The sequence below is a fragment of the Sorex fumeus genome, unplaced genomic scaffold (genome assembly GCF_029834395.1).
Source record: "Sorex fumeus unplaced genomic scaffold, SorFum_2.1 ptg000007l, whole genome shotgun sequence".
Classification (NCBI taxonomy): Eukaryota; Metazoa; Chordata; class Mammalia; order Eulipotyphla; family Soricidae; genus Sorex; species Sorex fumeus.
Genome location: NW_026606064.1, coordinates 51017711 through 51041146, shown reverse-complemented (window position 1 = coordinate 51041146; position 23436 = coordinate 51017711). Strand labels below are relative to the sequence as shown.

The 23436-nt window shown below is 46.2% G+C and overlaps 1 protein-coding gene and 1 pseudogene across 1 annotated transcript in view; both read right to left on the bottom strand.

Moving 5' to 3' along the window:
- Positions 1-7582, bottom strand: part of TP53BP2 (tumor protein p53 binding protein 2) — a 65966-nt gene extending 58384 nt beyond the window's left edge. Inside the window, exon 1 of the mRNA XM_056132501.1 lies at positions 7252-7582. Coding sequence (XP_055988476.1) covers positions 7252-7278 — 27 coding nt within the window. The 5' untranslated portion in view covers positions 7279-7582. The remainder of the gene's footprint in view (positions 1-7251) is intronic.
- Positions 7583-18763: 11181 nt separating this feature from the next.
- On the bottom strand, positions 18764-18836 carry LOC130017082 (uncharacterized; annotated as a pseudogene).
- Positions 18837-23436: the final 4600 nt, after the last annotated feature.

The following is a 23436-nucleotide window of genomic DNA, read 5'->3' as shown; positions in this document are numbered from 1 at the left end:
ATTTCTTTATAAATTCTAAATCTGGTTTCTGTGAAACATGTAAAAAGATTACAAAAATTTCAATGCTTTTAATTACTATAATGAAAGTCACAAGCAAAAACCCTCACGATAGCATATGAAATGTGAGATACTTTGCACATTTTTTAAAAATAGGTGATGTGTTTTTTTAAATAAGTGACTGAAAGGCCTTCAGAATTAACAATTCTACAAAAATAGAAAACCTACTTTAAACTTCATATAAGACCTAATCCTACTTGGTATATTACTACTCTGCAACAAAAAAAAATTCTTTCAGCATATAGTATAATAAAAATATAATGTTCCAAATCTTTTTGACTTCAATACAGAACTTCAGAGCTGGGGTGATGGCTCAAAGGGCTGTGGGCACGCTTTGCATGCCAGGGGCCAGGTTCATCATCCCAGGTACTGCATGGTCCCCAACGTACCAACAGGGAGTGACCCTGGAGCACAGAGCTCAGTAGCCCCCCCCCAACACTGGTAGGTGTGGCCCCAACATCAAATAAATGCAATTTTAGTTCGGGAAAATATGCGCAAGTGAAACTAAGCTTTTATTTAACCTGTAAAAACAACACAAGTACTTAAGAGGAAGTTAAGGTACTGGTCTGTGGCACAGCACAAACTGTACCTTTAGGATTACATAAGCCCACCAGGGTAAAGGCTTAGCCGGCTGAGCACACACTTTGCATGCTGGGAGGCCAGGTTGAATCCCTGGCACTAGCACTGCATGATCACCATGAACAATGGTGACTCCCCAAGCACAGAGCTGGGTGTAGATCTGAGCGCTCCCCCTCCAAAAAAAGAATTTTATCAATCCTAGAGACCAGGGGTCAAGCTTCTAGAGGAAATACAACATCCCATGTTTTGGTCCTAATATCCCCCAAATTAAAAATCAGGCATTACCTTACGACACCAGAGAGTAACAATGACATGCCAGCAGTACTGGAAGATAAAACGCCATCAAGTCAAATCCCAACCAGTTCAACCAAGCTATCTTTATTTAGTCTTTCTTTCTTATTGTGGAGGGGCTGGGGTGGGGAGGGGGGTAAGGGCAAGGGGAGCCTCCTAAACAATCCTCAGGAGACCAGATTCTTAGACTCTTGGCCAGTCAGGTCAGAGGGCACACAGGCATTGCTGGGGGCTCCGGAACCATGTGGCAATGCTCAGTGCCCATGTGGTGCCAGGCTGGAACCAGAAAATTCAGCTATATATAAGGCATTCGCCTTAACTCCTGTACTACATCGAAGATCACTGCTTTATCTTTTGTACAGGGACCACACCCAGCAGTCTTTCAGAGTGTGTGTGTGTATGGGGGGGGGGAGCAAGGGGTGACGCGTATGGAGAAGAGGATAATCTGGGCCACAGCTAGGCATGGAACCCAAGGCCCTGAATATGCGAGGCATGTGCTCTACCACCTCAGCTATCTTCCCAGGCCTCAGTCGAGTGTTTCCAAAGTCCAACATCTTCTTCAAAATTAATCACCTATTTCAGGGCTACATGCAATGACATTCCTTTAGACGGAACATTAAATCCTGGAAACCTCCTTCAAGTCATTAGAGATAAAAAGGTAAATTGCTAGTTTCACTTTTAAAAATATTAATGGGCACACAAAGCTACAGATAAATGACTCCAATGTAAGTTTACTCTCGGGGCTACTGTCATACTACACTCCCAATACAGGGGCCACCAAGACACATGTGTCCTGATTAGACATGATTGAAATGAATGTCTTTTGAAATTCAGTTCCTTGGCCCCATTTGCATCCCACTTCAAGGGCACCAGCTGCAGGCAGCTGGTGGCTACCAGACTGGATGTCACAGCCACAGCACCCCCCTTACCATCCTGCTAGACCCAGAAGCCACCCCACGCCCACAGATGGTTCTTCCTTCCATGGCACTGAAGAATGGTGTGTGAATGGTGCGTGTGGTTTTAAGACAGGTTTATTTCTCTATTTGATTTTTATTTTCTAAGTTTATGTTTTGTTTTAGGGTCTCACCTGACTGTGTTCAGGGGTAACTCCTGGCTCTGTGCTCAGGGATCTCTCCCGGTGGGCTCAGAGAATCATATGGGGTGCCTAGGATTGAACCTGGGTCTGCAGCATAGAGGCCAATGCTTTACCCACTATACTATCTCTCCAGCCCCAGTTTCTATCTTTTTTTTTTTTTTTTGTCATTTCATGGGCCAGTCATCAAATTTCACTGAGCTGTATCAAAGGGCCAAAGCTGTATCAATAGGCCCAGAGGAATAGCTCAGGGGCTTTGAACACCTACACTCTGAGCTAACATTGCAAGGTCAGGGTCAATACCCACAGGGCCCGAGTGTGATCTGACTGCTCTGCTAAACCAAAACCCTAATTCAAAAAACAGACCCTAAAACAAAACAAAAATTTAGAAAATAAAAATCAAATAGAGAAACAAACCTACCTTAAAACCACACACATCACTCACGCACCAATCTCCAATGCCACAGCTTTTTTGGAGCAACATCACAGCCGGTGTGCCAGGAAAATACATCTGTGGCAGGAGAGGTAGCTCAGTGCTAGCATACTTGCCTGGCATCTTCCTGGCCCTGCCTTGCTCCCAGACACCACAACATAAAGATAAAGATGTGTAAGCACTGAGACCAGGCTATGTGAGCCCTGGTGAGCACTGGAACCAGAATGTGTATGGGACAACTGAAGAAGTGCAACCCCCCAGCAAACACATGTGTCACTCCACAGCTAAAGGTACACAACAAACCAATGAGTATTAAGGACACGGCCACATACAGTGGGTCCTCCGAGCACCAAAACTAAACATGCACGTACCAGCACCAGGTTATACCACCCCACGATGCTACAAAAGCAGCAACCACGAAAAAGATATGTGGTAGGGTGAGGTTTTTTGTTTAAACTCTATATAAAATGGGGGTCAGAGTGACAGAACTGAGTGGGACGCTTGCCTTGCATGTGGCACTCCAAATGGCTTCCCAAGTCCTGCCAGGAGTGATCCCTGAGTACCACAGGTGTGACCAAAATTAAAAACTGTATGTACAAAAGAGCAATGAATGCTTTTACTCTGGGGGCGGGGGGGGGGGGCTTTTTTTCCAGGCACACAGAGCAGTGCTCAAAGGCTACGCCAAGTTGGATGCTCAGGGAGCTGGAACCATGTGGGGCGGGAGATAAAGGGGCTACTGCATGCAAGCATATACCCCAACCTGGAGAGCTCTCTCTGGCACCCATGAATACTTTCATGAAAACCTCAGTTTTTTTGGGGGGGAGGGTTTTTTTTTGCTTTTTGCATCACAATAGGCGATGCTCAGGGGTTACTCCTGGCTCTGTGCTCAAGAATTACTCCTGGCCAGTGCTCAGGGGACCACATGGGATGCTGGGTAATCGAACCTGGGTCAACCACATGCAAAGCAAATGCCCTACCCACTGTGCTATTGCTCCAGCCCCCTCATGATAATATTTCTGTTGGACTGCCACACTTCACAAAATAGAAGGAATGAAAAGAGGGACCTGATACAACGTTAAATAGCTGAGAACTTTTACTTTCAATAATTATTTCCATTTGGCAGTCAAATACAATGAGTGTAACTCACTAAATAGTCCTCTGGAACAGCAAAAGAACCTTCTTTGACAAAGGAAACTACAGTGCTGAGTCTGATGATTAATCAGTTTCTCCCTCACCAAGTTGTAGAGAGATCAGAGAGGGAGAGATACTAACTTGGCAGGTATCTGAAAAAAAATGAGTGTAATTATCACACCCATCTCTGCAATACCCTATCATTATCCCTATTGTGATTCTCAGCAGTTGTCTACTTATTTTTAGTTAGCCTACTAAAACGCATCTCCCCCTTCTGGTTTTGGGTCCAATTATCACCTCAGGTCCCACATGAAAGTCACTTGCTTCTCTAGCATTTGGTGTGAACCCAATTTGCACATTTTTAACATAATGCCATCTAAATAGCAAACTATTATCTTGAAAATATTTTGAAAGAAAATCAAGGCATGCCCCTCAATACCACAGAAAGAACACTTAAAATGGTCATTTTGATGTTATGTATATTTTTATCAACCACAACCAAGAAGTCCTATCCAAGCAACTCTCTATTCTGAGATCATCTACTAATTCAGCACAGTGCTCTTTCTAATCAATGGGTTAAAATTTTTTCGAAGTAATAGAATAAGAAACCTCATTCAATGCCTGGGGGTGGGGGGAGGAAATCCAAGCAATCTAAAAACTGGAGAGGTCAGAAAGATGGCACTAAGGTTAAGGTCGCATGCAGATGACTGTGGTTTGATCTCTGATACCACATCCATGTTCAAACATCAGAACAGCCTCTGAGTCCCTGAGCACTGCCAGATGTGACCCTGGAGACCCCTGGGGCACCAATGTGGGGGGGTTGGTGCACTGGTAATCCCAGCCCCAAGGGCCCACATAGCACCACATACTATAGAACTCCTGCCCTTTGGAAGTGGAAGGGAGGTCACCCCTCCCCCCACAAAAAAAAACCCTAAAGATAAGACATATATTTTGTTTTCTTTTGGGCCATACCTGGCTATGCTCAGGGGTTATTTGGGGCCCATGCTTGCTCCAGGTGGTATTCTAGGAACAATGAGGTGCAGGATATGGAACATGGAGCTCCCAAATGCAATGCCTGTTTGCAAATGCACTGAGCCATCTTCCCAACCAAGATGTAAAATATGTATGTATATGGGGCTGGAGAGATGACGCAGCGGGTAGGGCACTTGCCTGGCACACAGCCGACCCAGGTTTGATTCCCTGAGTCCCATATGGTTCCCCAAGCACTGCCAGGAGTGATCCCTGGGCGTAGAGCCAGGAGTAAGTCCCGAATACCACCAGGTGTGGCCCCAAAACAAAACAAAACCAAAAACTGTATGTTTTGTTTGTTTTGGGGCCACACCCAGCAGTGCTCAGGGACTCCAGGGCTGAAGCTTGTGATTCTTGGGGACCATATGCAAAGGCAATTTACCAACTGTACTTTATCTCCAGTCCCAAGACAAAAAGTATATGTAGAAAAATATTCATTCAGGTGCCCCAAGTATTATAGGGAAAAGATATATTTAACATGAGATTGGTTAATGAAAAATTAGTATTTTTATTTTTCATAAATCTCAGAATCTCCTGTTTAACCAATATAATAAATCTGGAAGCTTTATCTAGCACCTATACCAAGCAAGATACTACACTAATTGTTTCAGAAATAGCAACTTGTCCTCAAACCACTCCAAGAGGTAGCGCCTAGGTATTATTTTTAGCACCATTTTTAAAATGATGGAACTAAAACTGAAATCTTTTCTTTTTTAAAGTCTATAGTCACATGGGACTGAAAAGATACTCAAGCACTTGCATTCCAAGTGGCCAACCCCAATCCCTAGCACTGCAAAGGTCCCCAGTGCAGGTCCCCAGAACACTTGCAGGAGAGACCCCCCTGAACTAAAGCCTATGGTCACACTGGTAGTAGCTGAGAAAACACTTAAGTATTAGTCTAGCCTCAAAACAGATATGTGTACCACCACACCACACAGAGCCTAGGGCTGGAGAGACGGGTATAGTGGGTAGGGTGCTTGCCTTGCATGCAAACAACCCTGACTAAATCCCTGGCACTCCGTATAGTCCCCCCAAGCCCCTCCAGGAGTGATCCAATATAGAGACAGGGGTAAGCTCTGAGCACCACCAAGCATGGCCCAAAAGCAAACAAAAAGAAAGCAATCACAAGAATCATAATACCAAATTAAATGCAGAGAGCTGGCACAAGGGTTAAGGCACAAGGGGCTTAAACTGCACGTAGCCACCTCCAGTTTGCACCCCATAGCTCCCCCCAAGAACCACTAAGAATGATAACCCCCGAGCACAGAATCAAGAGTAAGCACTGAGCACTGCTGGGGGTAATCCAAAATTGCCAGTCTCCTGCCCCAAAAATACAGTCTCAATAGATACATATCTGATGATCTGGTATGTAGATGGGAATAATTAACTTTCTTAAGTTTTAAGAAAACCCAAAGGACATAAAGTTGATTTTTTTAAGAAATCATAAAGTTGATTTTTTTTAAGAAATCATGATGCAACATTATTCTTACCCCTATTCTGAAAAATTCCTAATCTGCAGAAATTCTCTAAAAGACAAAGAAACATAAATCCAAGGAATTAAAAAAAAAATTTAACAGCAAAATCCTTCTCCCTTACCCACAGATACCAAGCTCTATATTTATTACTGGGTATTCACATCACAAAACTGAACTTCATAACCAGCAAAGCTATTAACACTTGGTATTTCTGGAACTCTGGAGGTGGAAATATTACCAAACCACCTCAAATCAACAGTCAGTTCTGATAACTTTGTCCAGTCTGAGAGACTGGGGTCCCGCCCGTGAGGCTATTGGGTGGCCAGAGGTGAGGGTATTTATACTCTGCATCTGAGTGTGCGAATACCATCGCTCCATTCCACAAATGGCATAAAAGAGAAACTGTTTCTGAGTACAAGTCAAATCCCAGGAAGAAAGACATCGTCGGGAGGCTACACGAAACGACCGCGGTTCTTCGGTGGGGGAGGTCTCAGCAGAAACACGCTGCTGAAGTCTGCAGAAGCCCCTGACGCCCCGCAGGGGCCAGAGGACAGACATTCCAATGTCTGAGACCTGCCATTCACCTGTGGCCTGGAGGCCGTGGCAAAGCCTGCGGAGCCCATTGGGGGGCCTCACTAATCCTCTGCAGAAGAGCTGCCAAACAAGCAAGCTCAGGAAAAACGGGGGCGGGGGGGGGGGGCCGCACGTTTCCCTGCGACCCAAAACTCTGCAACTGCATCCACAAAAGCCAGTCTCCAAAAAAGGGAGAGCGGCTTGGCCGCTATTGCAGGTACCGAGTTCGAAATTCACACAGCAAAGCAACGCTTTCCCGTGCATTTCACCCCAGCAAAAAGTTTTTGTTTTAATAAGCAAATGAGATTCCCCAGCTCCCCCGTTACTGACCTCCCAAAAAAATAAACTGCAAAGTCAGGACCCAGACAAAAGTTTGCTCGACTCACTCCTGGAGCCTCTCCTGGGGAAGGGTCGCCCCAACTTCCCACGCCGCCCAGGACCCAGGGCACGACGCCACGGCCGCTCCCCCGCCGTGGGCCGCGCGATCCCCGATTCTCCCCGCACCCCCGCTCCGTCCCGGACCCGCCCGGCCAGCCCGGCCAGACCCCCGCCCGCGACCCCAACTTCCGGCGCTCATCCCGCCCGCTTACCGGCATCATTTTGGATCCGAACCGCATCGAAGCGGTAGCCAGACCGCGGCCCCGAGCCGAGCGGAAGCACCCGGGGGACGGAGAGCGCGGGGAGGCGGCGAACCTGTTGCGATGCAGCGGCCGGTGGCGGGGCGGCGGCGGCGGTCTGCGGAGAAACTGCCCCGCGCTCCCTCGGCCCGGGGCGCAGAGACCCCGCGGCACAGCGCTTCGGGCCTCGGAGGCTGCTTTGTCTGCCGAGCGCTCGCGACTGGCCGGATCCCGCGACTCCGAAACCAGCTAATCCCGGGGCCTGATCCCGGCTAGCCCGCGCCGGCTCCGCCCCCCGCGCGGCGCGGCGAGCCTGGGAGGCGAAGGCCCGCGCGAGCCCGCGGAGGGGGCGGGGCGCGCGGAGGGCCTGGGGAGGGGCGGCGGCGCGAGCCCGAGAGCCCAAGGCCTGCGCGGGCCCGCGGAGGGGGCGGGGCGCGCGGCGAGCCTGAAGCGGGGGGGAGGGTGTCAAGACCCTCGCGAGCCCGCGGACGGGGCGGGGCGCCCCGCGCAGCGAGCCGGGAAGGGGCTGCGGGACGAGCCTGAGGTGGCCAAGGCCCGCGCGAGCCCGCGGAGGAGGCCGGGGGGGGGGGGGGGGGGCGGTGGACGCGCGCGACGAACCTGAGAGTCCGAGGCCCGCGCGAACCTGTCAAGGGGGCGGGGCGCGAGGCGAGCCTGAGGGGCGGGGCGCGTGGCGAGCCTGGGAAGGGGCGGCGACGCGAGCCTGAGAGGCCAAGGCCCGCGCGAGCCCGCGGAGGGGGCGGGGCGCGCGGCGAGCCTGAGGGGCCGAGGCCCGCGCGAGCCCGCGGAGGAGGCGGGGCGCGCGCGACTAGCCTGAGAGTCCGAGGCCCGAGCGAACCTCCGAAGGGGGCGGGGCGGGGCGCGCGGCGAGCCTGGAAAGGGGCGGCGGCGCGAGCCTGAGGGGGCCAAGGCCCGCGCGGGCCCGCGGAGGGGGCGCGGCTGGCGGGGCTCGGGAGGTCCGCTTGGCCTTGCGAAGGGACGACGCGGCGACTTGGGGGGCAAGAGGCGGCCTGCGCGAGAGCTGAGTGGCGGGGTGGCGGGCGCGGGGAGGGGGGAGGGGGGGCGGGGTCTGGCTAGTCCTGGGAGCCGGCCGCGGCGGTCACCCTGGCGGGGATCTGCAGCGGGGCCGGGATCGGGTACTGGGTCTCCGGGGTCCGGGCCGGGCTGCGTCCCGCACCGCGACCACGACGGGCCGCCACCCTTGCTCCTCGCGGGCCGCTCGCTGCCCGATTCAACTTCTCAGGGCGGAGTTCTATAATCATAGTTTTTTTTTTTAAAGATTCTTAAAACGGACATGGCCATTCGTGCGGCATCGACTTGACTGTCATAAAAACAAAGCCCAGGGGCCCGAGCGGTAGCACAGCGGGGTAGGGCGTTTGCCTTGCACGCGGCGGACTAGGGTTCGATCCCCGGGCATCCCATATGGTCACCCAAGCACCGCCAGGAGTAATTCCTGAGTGCAGAGCCAGGAGTAATCCCTGTGCATTGCCGGGTGTGACCCCAAAAGCAAAAAAAAGAAAAAAAAAAAACAAAGCCCAAGTTGAGGCTGAAAGCTAGCGGAGCGGCGATCCGAGGAGCTGCTCAGCCCCACCGCCACCCCCACCCCCGGTTTCTGCTGCTGGGGGGCGAGGTGCGCCATGGGGAGGAAACCAGGCCTGCGGGACGGGCGCTCAGGGATGACTCCTGTTAGTGCTTGGAGGACCGTGCATGGTAGAGGGGATGGATGCAGGGATCAACTGCAGACAAGGCAAGTGTCTTACCTGTTATACTATCAAACCGTGGTTTGCGATCTTGATGGTGGTCTGATGGATGACAGTGTGAGCAGTGAGGATCCCTTGAGATTATCAGGGAATATCCACCAGACGATTCTTATTGGTAATTTTGAGATTGGATTGGTTGGGTGGTCAGGCCCACTGAGATAATCAAAGAGAATCAGTTCCCAAGAGACAATTCCTTTTGACCATATTTCATTCCTGCAGTCTAGAGCCCCAACTGCGACAATGTGAACAATAAAACTGAGTTATTCATTAACATTAAAGATTTGTTTTCCTTGGACATTGCTTTGTTTCTTTTTAGTATCACATTTGAGTGAGATATCACACGTTTGTCTCCTGACTTATTTAGCTTAACATCACTTCCTCCGGTTCCACACAGTGGCAAGATTTCATCTTTTCTCATAGCTAGGTTGTATTCCATGGAGTATACATACAGCATCTTAATCCTGTTCTTGAGGACTTTGCTTAATTCCAGATCTATTATAAATATAATTGCATTGTAAATTATATTCTAAATATAATTACCAAAGGGATAGTGTAACAGATAAGGCACTTGCCTTTCACACAGCCTATCCAAGTTTCATCCTGAGCACCGCATGTGGTCCTCCCTGCCCCACCAGAAGTGATTCCTGAGCTCAGAGCCAGGAGTAAGCCCAAGCATAGCAAAACAAAACAAAAATAAATGCTGTTGCAATGAACAAAGATGTACATATACCTTTTCATGTGAGTGCCTTTGTGTTTTTTGCATATCTGCCTTCCGATTGATTGCCAAGAATTGCTCATGTAATAGACCTTTTTGCAATTATCTGGGAAATCTCCATACCTTGCTATAGCAAATGAATCAATTTACATTTCCAGCACCAGTGTATGAGAGTAACTTTTTCTCCGCATACCTCCAGTACTCTTGTTCTAATGACTTTGAGAATGTTTCCGTGTACTCCTGACCTGTGTATCTTCCTGTGTATACCTTCTGTTCAGATTTTCTTTTCCATTTCCTATATAGAGTTGTCTAATTTACTGATTTATGAGTATATATAATATATAGGATATTAGACCTTTGTCTGATATATACTTTATCTTTTTGTTTTAATGAAGCTTCTTTTGAGAGTGTTGGGGGCACATATGGCAGTGCCCAGGGCTTACTCCTGGCTTTGTGCTCAGGGATCATTTTCAATTGTGCTCAGAGAACAATATGCAATGTCAGAGATGGAACCAGGGTTGTCCACTTGCTTGCAAGGCAAGCACCTTCCCTACTGTACTATCTCTCCAGCCCATAATACTTCCCCTCCCCCCACAAGCCCCTGCTTTATTTGTCGGAGAAGGCTTTATTTTTAGAGTGGGGAGGGCCTCCCCATATTTGCTTGGGGGACACCCAGGGCCTTACCAAACAATGCTTAGGACCTACACTCTGTGGGTTTTGGGGGGAGGGGCAGGGATATGAGTAGACCAGGGATCAAACTCAGGGCCTCATGCATACAAGTCATGTGCTTCTCCCCTTTGAGTTACCTCAAAGTTACCTGCGAAGCTTTTCATTTTGATGTAATTCCAGGTGTTTACTTCCTCATTTCCTTTCCCTTTATTGTTGTTGTGGCTATGACCAAAGGTCACACATGCCTGGCAGTGATACTCACACATTTTTCTTTATGGTGCTCACCAGGGCTCACACATCAGGTTGTACCACTCACACACTTGGCCTTAGCGCTCCCAAAGAGTCGAGAGGCTGTAGTCATGATGCTGTCACACTTCCTGGTGGTCATGTTCACTGGGGCTGCTGTGATGCTCATACTGTACTTCCCAGCCACAGTGCTTGACATCCTGTAGGGCCTGGGAGTTCCACCTCTTTCTCTGTAGGGTTCACACACACTTGAAAGTCATGTGTCCAGAAATGGCTTGTGGAGTTAAGAAACTCAGACAGCAGAGCTGCCTGGATGGAACTGAGGGCATATACCCAAGAGGGATCAAGCTTATGGCCACACATTGCGATACAGGCATCCAAGGCATGGAGATCCCAAATCTCCTGTTTATTTTCACTTTTATTTTTCTTGTCATGAAGTAGAGTTCCCAGAGACACTACTGAAGTCAGTATCATAGAATGTTGATATTTTGTCTGTTTTCTTATATGTTATGGTTTGCAGCCTGTCACCCAAGCCTTTCATCTATTTTGAATTAACTTTTGTACATAGTATGCGACAGGTCTGATTTTATTCTTTTGCATGTGGCTCGCCAGTTCTCCCAGCACCTGCTATTGAAGAGAATTTTCTTTCTCCATTTTATGGTCTTTGGTTGTAAACTTACTGTCCATGGGTATGAAATATATTCCATTGGTCTGTGTGTCTACTTTTGCCTCAATATCTCCGTGTCCTGATTCATAGTATAAAGCCACAATACTTTCTCTGACACCTTTTTTGACCAAAATTTCCATCAAACTACAAGGTACATTACCATATAGCTGCATATTTAAAAATTTTAAATCATAGCTAACTTAATTAGAATTAAAAATTTCCCCAAAATTCTATTTAAAATCTCACTGAGACCAGACCTCACAAGCATAAGGTGCTTGTCTTGCATGTTGCCAGCCTGGGTTTAATTCCCAGCATCATACATAATACCCTGAGCACAGAACCAAGAGAAATCCCTCAGCACTGCCAGGTATAGCCCCCAAACTAAATAAACCTAATTATTTTAAGAAGAGTGTCCTGATTTAGCAATGAGAATTCTTTCTTTCATTAGTTCAGTAAATATCAAATATGTTCCATGAATTCTTCTAAGTGCCGGGAATATGAGATGAACACAACAAAAGTTAGGCAATAAAACCAGCATCTAAGTATAATGAATAATAACATCAATTGCCACATATAGTTATAAAGGGAGAAATTAAAGGAGCTTTAGGGATGAGGCATGGAGGTGTAATTTTTAAATAAAAGGTTTAAGGTAGTCTCACCAAAAAATCGAGTGACTTGAAGAAAACTACACCAATGTATAAGGAAGTATTCCAGTCAAATGGTGCAACAATGCTAAGGCTTTGACATCTGAACCTGCCTGGATTTGGGGACCATCAAGGAGACCAGGATAGCCGTTGCTGCAATGACCAGGATCAGTGATATATGCCTGGCTGTCGCATTCCTCAAGGGTCATACATCAGCCTGCAGTATTTGCACATTCCGTCTTGATGCTTGCAGGGGGTCTCACTCTCTCATGCTTTTGTTTTATTTATTTCTGGTTTTATTTATTTGCGGGGAAGGCATACTTAGTGTGCTCAAGGGTCTAGGGCCATGTGGTGCTGGGGATCAAATTCAGACCTTCCACATGCCCTGTGAGACATCTCCCTCATCCCCCACTCCCTGACCCCCTGAATGGTGCTGTTTGCACACATACTTGCTAGGGGTCAAGCCCCTGTTAACTGAGGTGCTCGTGTGCATTCTGTTTGCAGTGCTCACCGGAGGTTGCACCCCATTTTAATTGTGGTGCTCACACACGCCTAACCACAATTGCTGGTGGTGCTGGAGATCACAGATAGCAGAGCTGTGCGCACAAACAGCAGAGCTGCTGGACCAGGGGCCAACACATCTGGCAACACCAGAAACGGAACTATGAACCTTATGTTTGTAAGGCTGGCACCTCCCCTAGGGAACCCTCAAAGTTCGAGCTTTGCAATACTTAATAAAAAGTCTTTCAATGTTCATGCTGAAATCCAGCACATATGTGGAGAGCGGGAACCCTTTTTGGCAACCCGCAACTCATAAAGGAACTATTTAGCACCCAAAAATTCTACTTCATAGGCCACTGGTTTTTGTTACTTCTTGCATACAAAGACTTCTCAACAACAACCTAAGACATCATGATCCATGGTCACCCAGGAAAATAATTCTGGGTATTGGTCACTATACATCCAATGCTCAACAATGGAAGAAAAAAAAAGAAATACAACCCTCCATTTACCACCCCCAAACTGGCCCCATGGAAGAGTGAATTATATTCATTGTGAGAGCATTGGAGGATCTGGCTGATTACCAACCTGGAAAGAGAAGCAAGGAGAGAAGCAGAAGATGGTCCATTCTCTTTATTTTCTGCCTGTTTTCACAAACGTCCCGCCCAGGAAGAGGGAACAAAAACGGAACAGCAGCTGGCACTGCCTCCTGAAACTCACTTGCAGCCAGTTGAGAATTCCCCGTTGCCAACTGGTAGGTATGTTTATAGTGAGGGTTTTGTTTTCTTTTCCTTTCTTATTATTTTTTCAATCACAGAAGCATGAAATCAAAGAAACCGTGTCTCTGCTTTGATTTCATTCCTTTACATTCCAAACCAATCCCCCGTGCCTCCCAAGTGGACTGTTTACTCCCATCCAAGGCTGCTCTGTTTTCACTCCCACCTTTACCTGCTTCTGTCTAAATTTCTCCTTGGTTCTCATCATTCTATATACATGTGTTCAACAACGAGAAGAGTCAAATTACCACCAGCCAAGTGGGGTTCTGTCTTCTCTTTAAAGCCTTGCTTTATCCCTCTGCCCCCCTCCCACTGCAATGCAATTAAATTCTCTGGCTTAATTTCAAATGTTTGAAAACTTCCTCCCAAGGTTATTTTCTTCCCCATTTCCCATGCTATTCCAAACCTCACATCCCAACCCCTCTTAGATGATGAATTCTCTTCCATTTACTTAGTCCATAAAAGAAGTTTTGGGGCTTTCTGTCTTGCAGTATCTTGGGGCTTTCTCCCCCCCTCCAGTTCACCATGCATCCTTCACCTTCTTCTTGTAAAAGAAATTTCACTAATTTCAATAATGTGTGTTTGGGGGAGGGGGAGAATAGAACCCAGAGTCACACAAGTGAAGTATGTACTCCACCACTGAGCCACATTCCCATCCCCCTAATGTGCAAAAAAAAATAATTATGGGGACAAAAAAAATATATGGGGGGGGGGGCTGGAACAATAGCACAGCAGGTAGGACGTTTGCCTTGCATGTAGCCGATCCAGGTTAGAGTCCCAGCATCCCATATGGTCCCCCGAGCACCGCCAGGAATAATTCCTGAGTACAGAGCCAGGAGTATAACCCCTGTGCATCGCCGGGTGTGACCCAAAAAGAAAAAAAAAAGAATTTTGTCTTGTTTGGGGGGCCACACCCTGTGTTTAGGGCTTATTTCTGACTCTCTGCTCAGGGGATCACTCCTGCAAATGATCAGGAAACTATATGAGATGTCGGGTAATTGAACCACGGTTGGCCATAGGCAAGACAAGCACCTTAGCCCCTGTACTATCCCTCTGGTCTTCTGGGTCAAATTTTTGTATTTCTCATCTCAAGTGCTTCTCTGAGGTTGCTTGGTTTCTTTCTTTCTTTCTTTTTCTTCTTTGAGCTTTAGAACTGCACTGTCCCAAGTGAAAGTGGCTAGTTGCATTTAGTGACGGGGAGAACTTGAAAGGTGGCCAGAACTGCTCAGAATACATATTTTATTTTAATTAACTTAAACTTAAATAACCGCATGTAGGGAGTGGCTAAGACATTAGTGCAAATAGAGAATACTTCCACGAGTGCCAAAAAAACACTGTTGAGAAGTGCTGGCTACCCATACTTAGATCCAAATGCCTGTTTGGCATTTCCTCTTTTTCTTTTCTTTTTTTGTTTACTGGAGAGTTGGGGAACAGTGGGTCACACCCAGCAATGCTCAGGAGTTATTCCTAGCTCTGTATTCAGGAGTCAATCTTGATGGAGCTCAAGGGACTATGTAGTGTGGCAGGGATCAAACCCAGGTCAAACCCAGTTCAGCTGGATGCAAAGCAAGTATTGCTGTACTATCACCAGCCCTTCCTCTCAACTGTTTCAAAGTATCGCAAACTCCACTTGGTTCTAAAGACTACAAGCACAGTCTTTCTTCACAGACCTTGCCATGTGCCAACATTTGCAATATCAGTGAATGGTGTGAGTGCTCATTTCCGAAGACAAACAACTAGGAACTATGCTTGGCTTTATTTTTTGTTCTGTTCATTCTATTTCAGACATTTCTTCAAACTTCCTGCTCTCCATTACCACCATTTTCTACACTACTGTCCTCTCTCACTAGTTAGTCCGTCTTAAATTCCTTCTTCAACCTTGTGTTCAAGCTCTTGAAACTGTCCCTGACCACCCCAAGCCTTCCTAGATCTCAAAGATTGAACCACAGTGCTCTCTCTGTCTCTCTCTGTCTTCTATCTGTCTCTCTCTATCTCTGTCTCTCTGTCTCTCTCTCTCTCTCTCTCATAAACACACACACACACACACGCACACACACATACATACACACACATGCACACACAGTCACACCATCTTAATTTTTTGGAAAGTGGGGGCTACACCTGGAGGTACTCAGGGCTTACTACTGGCTCTGTGCTCAGAGATCACAGCGAGGCTTGGGGGACTATATAGAATGCCAGGAATAGAACCTGCATCAGTCACATGCAAGGCAAATGCCCTACTCACTATACTATTGCCCTGGTCTCATGCCATGCCACCTTTTTTTCAGTTCCCTTTGCCTTCCAAGTTCCCTTCAGAGCATAATGTCCAAGATATCACCTTCACACCACATGTCACCTTTAACTATTAGTCCGGGTTTGTGTTATAAATGCCATTCAGTTAATCATTGACCTACTACCAAACCACAAGAAAGGGACTCATCTTACTTACTCTTCACTTTTCTGTACCTAAAATAGGCCCCAGTTCACAGTAGTAGAACAAGTAATCAATGAACAAAAGAGAGAATTAATGAATTGCTCATTTCTCTGCTGAGTTGTTTACTTCTATGAAGCTCATGTTGTCTAAAGTTGATTCTTTGGCTGGTTCAGGCTTCCATAAGAATATGCTGTAAAGCAGACTTTCCTCTAAGGAAACACTTTTGGATCATTTTTAGAGGATTATTCATAACAAGTAATACAAAGTAAATTATTTAGGTCCTTTTTGGGGAGCTGGCTCTGGGGAAAAATTCAAACTATGGTGGTGAAAAGGTATAATGGTGGTGGAGTTGGGGGTTGGAATATTGAATGTAATAAATTATTGTGAAAAACTTTATAAAATAAAATAATTTTTTAAATAAAAAAATAAAAATAAAGAACATGTTGTAAAACAGGTAGCTTAAAACTAGTTCTTCTCAACCTCTTTATGCCTGCAGATTGGCACCAGTTCATACCCTAAAACTGAAAACCTCTAGTTTAAACAATAGGAATTTTTTTCCTCATTATTTTGAGATGTACATACTAGAAGATTTGGTTACCAGTGAGGACTCTCTTCCCCGTTTGGAGACTGGTCTCTCACTGTAATCTCACGTGATAAAGAGGAAGTCAACTCTTCTGCTACTCTAATCCTGAGATGAAGTTCCACCCTCATGACCTCATCAGCCTAATCACCGCGAAAAGGCCCCACCTCCAATACTATTACACTCACTGAGTCTCAGTGCTTCAGCATGTGTATTTTAGCTACAGTCCTCAGTCCTCCTTTGTGTGTCTTCCCAGTCCTGTGGTCAGAGATTATACCTGTTCCTCAAACAGTCGTCTCTTAGGTGCCTCTAGGAGATTCTGGCCATGTGAGGTGAAGGATCTCTGGAACTCACACCGAAGCTGAAGTGCTTACTACCCTTCAGATGATTACATAATTTGGTGTCATCATCCATAAAGAGCTATATAGTAATCAGGAAACACTTTAAAACAAAATCTACTTGATAGGGTTTCAGAAATTGCACAATTGAGGTCAAGAGAAAATCTAGTCTAAAATATTCCAAATAGACCTTCAGGTGCCAAGGGTCACAGACACCTTTGACCTTCCACGGAGCCTGCTGTGACTTCTGTTTGTCCCGTGCAGACAAGGACATGTTGCTTTATGAAGCCTGCATAGGTTTCTTCCTATTCTCTAAACACATTGTATTAGAATATAGTGATCTGAAGACTAGACAAATACTTAAAATTTGGGGTTGATCTGAGTAGTTTTGAAGAGTGCCTGTGAAAATGACACAGGTTTTACAGATGCTGGGTCAAAGTTCCTCTTTTCGCCCAGAATACAAGTTGTCAATCATTAAATGACTGCAATCATGTTGTAATCATGTTGCCACTATAGCTAAAGATAAACAAACAGAAAAGGAGAATCTAATCAAAAAAATTTTCTATCTCAGCTTTACAGTCCCACTTACTAGTTAATAACTGACATTGAGAACAGCCCACTAGTGGCCCATGTAGATTCATAAGGAGTATTGAGGAGGTGGGGGGGACATACCCGATGGTGTTCAGGGCTTACTCCTGGCTCTGCACACAGGAATCACTCCTGGCAGTGCTCAGGGGATCATGTGCCATGCAGGACATGGAGCCCATGTGAAAAGCAAATCCTCTACTCGCTATACTAGCAATCTGGTTCCAGAAGAAAAACTTTTCTAGGGGCTGGAGCAATAGCACAGCAGGTAGGGCATTTGCTTTGCATGCAGCCCACCAGGGTTCGATTCCCAGCATCCCATATGGTCCCCCGAGCACCGCCAGGAATAATTCCTGAGTGCAAAGCCAGGAGTAACCTGTGATCGTCGGATGTGACCCAAAAATAAAAAAAAAAAAGAAAAAAGAAAAGGAAAACCTTTCTAAAAATATTGGAGAAACTCAGATTTCACTAAACTAATCCAGCCCCAGAGGACACATATGAAAGGTAAATTCAGGACCAGGGAGATAGTATAGGAAGTAAGACTCTTGCCTTGTATATGGTCAACCTTGGTTCAATCACTAGCATCACATATGGTCTCCTGAGCACCGCCAGTAGTTACTCCTGAACACAGGACCAAGAATAGCCCGTAAGTCCCCCAAACCAAATAAGAAATAAAATTGTATGTTCAGAAGTCTTGAAAACTATAAGAGGTGAGTACTATCAGTTTTTATAAATTTCTCACTTCAGTGACGTGAATCCCAAAGCTTTAATCACAGAACACTTTTTCTTAATCTTTTTTCAGTAAATGTTAATAAATCTATTTATTATAAATACGTCACTGGAAAGTAGAAATATAATCTCAAAGTTACACTTCACAAATAGCACATTTGCTAAAAGAAATATAATACTGAAAAACCAATTAAGCCATGTCTCTAACAAATTAAGCAAAGGAACAACCATAAAATGGTCTCTGTGGGGCTGGAAAGAGTGGATAGGGGCTATGGCATGGGCCCTGCATGTGGCAAGCCCAGTTTGTTCCCTGGCACCACATACAGTCTCCTGGGGACCCCCAGGAGTGACCCCTGAGCACAGTCAAGAGTAAGTGCTGAACACTTCTGGGTATGATCCAATTCCTCCTCCAATAAGTTTTCCTTGTCCAATAAAATAAGCATCTGTGTACAAATAAAACTTCATTTTGCAGGAAATTTACCATTTCATTCAATAAATACTATTGCTGAATGTCTACTGGTCATCAGCTCTCCAGGGCATATCTACATGTCAGATCTACTTACAGTATTTGAAGAACCGTAAGTGTAGGAAATCTTTAATCCCAAAATAACTGTGAGGTTGGTCCTGTATCTTTAGATTTTGATTTAGGAGCCTCAGGTGCACAGAGAGTAAGACATTTGTCTGAAAACTCATGATAGGTTAGTGGTAGTAGCTAGACCTTCGATCCACATGCTTTGAGCACAAAATATGCATTCTTCATCTTTATGCCATCATCTCTGATTGCTGTCCTGGCTTCGACACATCCTTTTGAGCACGGGGAGACTCCTTGCACAGGGGCCATGCTAATCTTCTCTGTATCGTTCCAATTTTAGTATATGTGCTGCTGAAGCGAGCACAACTCAAGGAGAAAAAATGGATAAGGTTCAAAGCACATGCAGCCCTACCAGAGGAAAATATCAGTGAACACAGTGAAATCAAACATACATGCATGCTACTCCCACCAAGAAGGGTCACCTAATCCCCTATTGCAGAACAGCCTGGAAACTTATCCTGGGGAGGAGGTCCCTGAGCTGAGTCTAAAAGATGAGCTTACATCCAGTGGTATGTTTTTCCATTTCATTTATTTATGACCATGACTTACTAATAGGAAATTTTATCATTAAATAATCTTACATTGAGTATCCAATGCAGAGCAATACGACACAAACAAGGCATGATCTATGACCTAGAGCAGCTTATAAACTTTTTTTTTCATTTTTTCATTTCATCCTGTTATTCGTCGATTGCCTCGAGCAGGCCCCAGTAACGTCTCTTTCATCCTAGTCCTGAGATTATATTCAAGGCTATTTAGGAGAATGAGACCCATCATTGTTACTGGTATCTGGCATATTTGGTACACCACGGGGAGTTTGTCAGACTCTGCCCTGTGGGCAGGCTACATTCGATAGCCTGCAAGTTTGTCCAAAGTAGTTTGGACTTATAAACTTAGAAAGGGGAAATAAAGGTAGAAGTGCTAGGGGAAATAAAGGTAGTGCTAGGGGAAATAAAGGTAGAAGTGCTAGTAACTAGGGTCCTCATTAATAGTCCACCATGCACTATATCCCATCATATGAAGCCATTGACAAATATTTCTCCTATAATCTTCACTGATTCAATAAGGAGGTCCTATTGTCTCCATTTTACAGATAAAGTAAGGCTTAGAAGATTTACTCTTTGACTTAATCAAGAATAAACTCAGTGGGGGGGGGGGGTTTATGGTGCCACAAGCAGGTCAATCTGTACCTGTGAGGAGAGTGCATCAGCAGCCATTCATGGCACCGTCAGACTTTCAGATACCCCAAAATTGCTGCTGCACCTTTGGCCAGACCCCAAAAACTTGGGGCAAAGTTTACCAAGAAAGTAAACGGCCGAAAGTTAGGTATGTGGGAGACACACCCACAAACCACCTCCGGCTCAGCTATATAATTGGAGGCATGGCCTCTCTGGTTCCTGATCGAACTGCTTAATGGACATGATCCCAGAGACTCAGAAACGAATCTCAGAACTCAAAGGCTTTTCGCAGAAATGCGTCCTGTTCCTGCAGTAGGTTACTGGCGCTGGGCCACTCCAGGTGGGAATGGGTTTTGTGCCTTGCCCTGTTCCCCTGGCGGCCTGGTGACCACCATCCTCCAGAGGCCACTGGGCAGTCAGGTTTGGGCCTGCAGTGATGAGACACATGGGGCCTCACCAGATGGGGGTGGAACCGGCCCTTTCCTCCCCATCCCAACAAGACCCTGAGTCGTCGCCTACAAACGGCCTCTCTGGCTCCTGATCAAGCTGATTAATGACCATGATCCCAGAGACTCAGAAACAAATCTCAAAACCCAGCAGCTTTTGACAGAAATGCATCTGGACTGCATACAAGGTGGCTGTCGTCTCAGAGCTTATTGGAAAGCCAGGTATGAGCCAGCGGTGATGGGGCAACTGCAGTCTCATGGGAAGGGGGGTGGTACTGACTTGTTCTTCACGCCCTACCAAGGTCACGACGAGTTGCCCCCCCCCCCCCCCCCACCAACAAGTGGCTCTCCAGCACGGCCATGGCTCCAGAGGCAAAAGGACTTAATCCAGAGCCCGGCAGCTTGCGGCAGAAAAGTGAATGAACCATGCATTAAACTCCGGCGCCATGCCTCCCGGGGAGGGAAAGGGTGTTGTTCCCTTCCGCCTTTTTCCCCCCTGGCAGCAAGGTGGCCGCTGCCTCAGAGCTCATAGGAAAGCCAGGTATGAGTCGGTGGTGACAGGGCAACTGCAGTCTCATGGGAAGGGGGGCGGTACCAGCTCGTCCTTCACACCCTACCGAGGTCATGAGTCACGAGCGGCTGTCTGGCACAGCCATAACACCAGACGCACAGAAACCAACCTCGTGTTTATCTGGCTCTTTGCAGAAATCCAAAATATAGCGGCCACGTGACATTATATGATTCTCATAACCAGCTATAGAAAACAAAGCATTTCACAATGCCTTTTCAGCATTTCTGATTGTGGGGGAGGGGGAATTCTAAACAATAATGGTGGATCTTTTGTCAAAATAATGAATGTAATCAATGTAGAGAATAGTTAAGTGGAAATCATCTGCCTCACAGGCATTTGGAGGGGTGGGATGGGGGGGCGTATATTGGGATTCTTGGTGGTGAAGAATGATTACTGGTGAAGGGAAAGGTGTTTGATCACTGTATGACCGAGAATTAAACCTGAAAGCTTAGTAACTTTTCCCACAGTGATTCAATAAATAAATATAAGAAGAAAAAATAAATAAAATTATGAAAAAAAAGTAAGGTGAAGTTCATGCCCAATTCAATCTGCTAATCAGTGGCTGAATAAATAGCAGTACTCCTACATCAAAAAAGAATAAACTGAGTAAACAATATATATCGAATATATATTTATGCTTATATGTATATATGACATAAATGTATATTTCTGGTTTTGCATTCATATTTATGTTACATTATATTGTGACACACAATATAATGAATGAAGGGGAGGGGCACCATGTAATCTAGTCAATGTAATTGTTTATTAAAAAATTTATTCATGGGCTGGAGCGATAGCACAGCGGGTAGGGCATTTGCCTTGCACGCAGCCGACCTGGGTTCGATTCCCAGAATCCCATATGGTCCTCCGAGCACTGTCAGGAGTGATTCCTGAGTGTAGAGCCAGGAGTAACCCCTGTGTGTCACTGGGTGTGACCTAAAGAACATAAAAAAAATTATTCATTAGTTTTTGTTTTTGGGCCACACCTGGTGGTAATGAGGGCTTATTCCTAGCTCTGCACTCAGGGATCACTCCTAGCATGCTTCTTGGGATGATATGGGGTGCTGGGAATCAAACCTGGGTCTACCATGTGCAAGGCAAGTGCCTTACCTGCTGTACCAGCTTTTCGGCCCCCTTGATTTTTAAATTTCTTAATTTATTTTATTTTATTTTTGTTCTGGGGCCCACACCTGGCTGTGCCAGAACTGGCTTGTTCCTGGCTCTATGTCCAGGGATCACTCCCAGTGATGCCAGGAAACCACGTGTGATGTTGGGGATTGAACTAGACTGAGCTGCATGTAAGGCAAGCTCTTTAATCTTTGTAATATCTCTCCTACCCCTAACTGGTCCTTTTATTTATTTATTTATTTTTAATGTAGGAGTATTGCTATTTATTCAGTTATTGATTAGGATGATTGAATTGGGCATGAACTCCACCTTACTTTTTTCTTTTTTGTAAATTTATTTATTGAATCACCATGAGAGCAGTTGCAAAACTTTCGGGTTTAAGTCTTGCTCATACAATGATGAAACACCCATTCCTTCACTAGTGCCCATTTTCCACCACCAAAAACCCCAGTATACCCCCCATTCCACACCCTCCCCCTACCTGTGGGGCAGATGATTTCTACCTTACTCTCTCTCTCTCTACTTTGATTACATTCAATGCTTCGACCCCAGACCCACCATTATTATTTGGAATTTTAGCCCAACACTCAGATCTACCGAGAAGGCAACCGTAGACAATTTGTTTTCTATTGCTGATTATGAATAACATATGATGTCGCACAGCTGCAGTAGTGGCCGTGCAATTTTGGAATTCTGAAATTTTAACAATTAAATCTGAAGGGATTTCTACCAAAACCTGCTGGGTTCAATATTTGTTCCTGAGTTGCTGGGGTCATGGACGTTGAGCAGCTTGATCAGGAGCCAGAGAGGCTGTTCATGGGCAGCGACCTGGGGTCTCGTTGGGGGCAGGTAGAAAAGGGCTGGTTCCACCCCCATCCCATGAAGCCCACATGTATCATCACTGTGGGCCCAAACCTGACTGTCCTATGGCCTCTGGAGAATGGCAGCCACCGAGCCACCATAGGTAACAGACCAAGGCACAAAACCTATTCCCACCTGGGGTGGCCTGGCACCAGTAACCTACTGTGGGGACCGGACACATTTCTGCCAAAAGCCGCTGGGTTCCGAGATTTGTTTCTGAGTCTCTGGGATCATGACCGTTAAGCAGTTTGATCAGGAACTGGAGAGGCCTTGTCTCCAATTATATATTCTCCTACATACCTAACTTTTGGCCATTTACTTTACTTCGGATAAACTTGGCCCCAAGTTTTTGGGGTCTGGCCAAAGGCACAGCAGCAATTTTAGGATATCTGGAAGTCTGAAGACACCAGCAGGCTGCTAATACACTCACCTCACAGGTACCGACTGATTTGCTGGCGGCACCATACCCCAATAACTGGTCCTTTTAAATCTCACCCATTGGTCTATAGGAATGAGTTTGTACTGGGAGGGGGGGGGGGATCAGTTTAAGAGGAGGACACTCTGGTGGAGGATCGGATGTTGGAACATGTGTGCATAAAACTGTCATTAGCAGTATTGTAAATCATGGCGCCTAAACTAATAAGTAAATAAATGAAATAAGGCTTGAGAGAGAGTAGAGGTATCAGGATGCTTGCCTCGCACATGGCTGAACCAGGT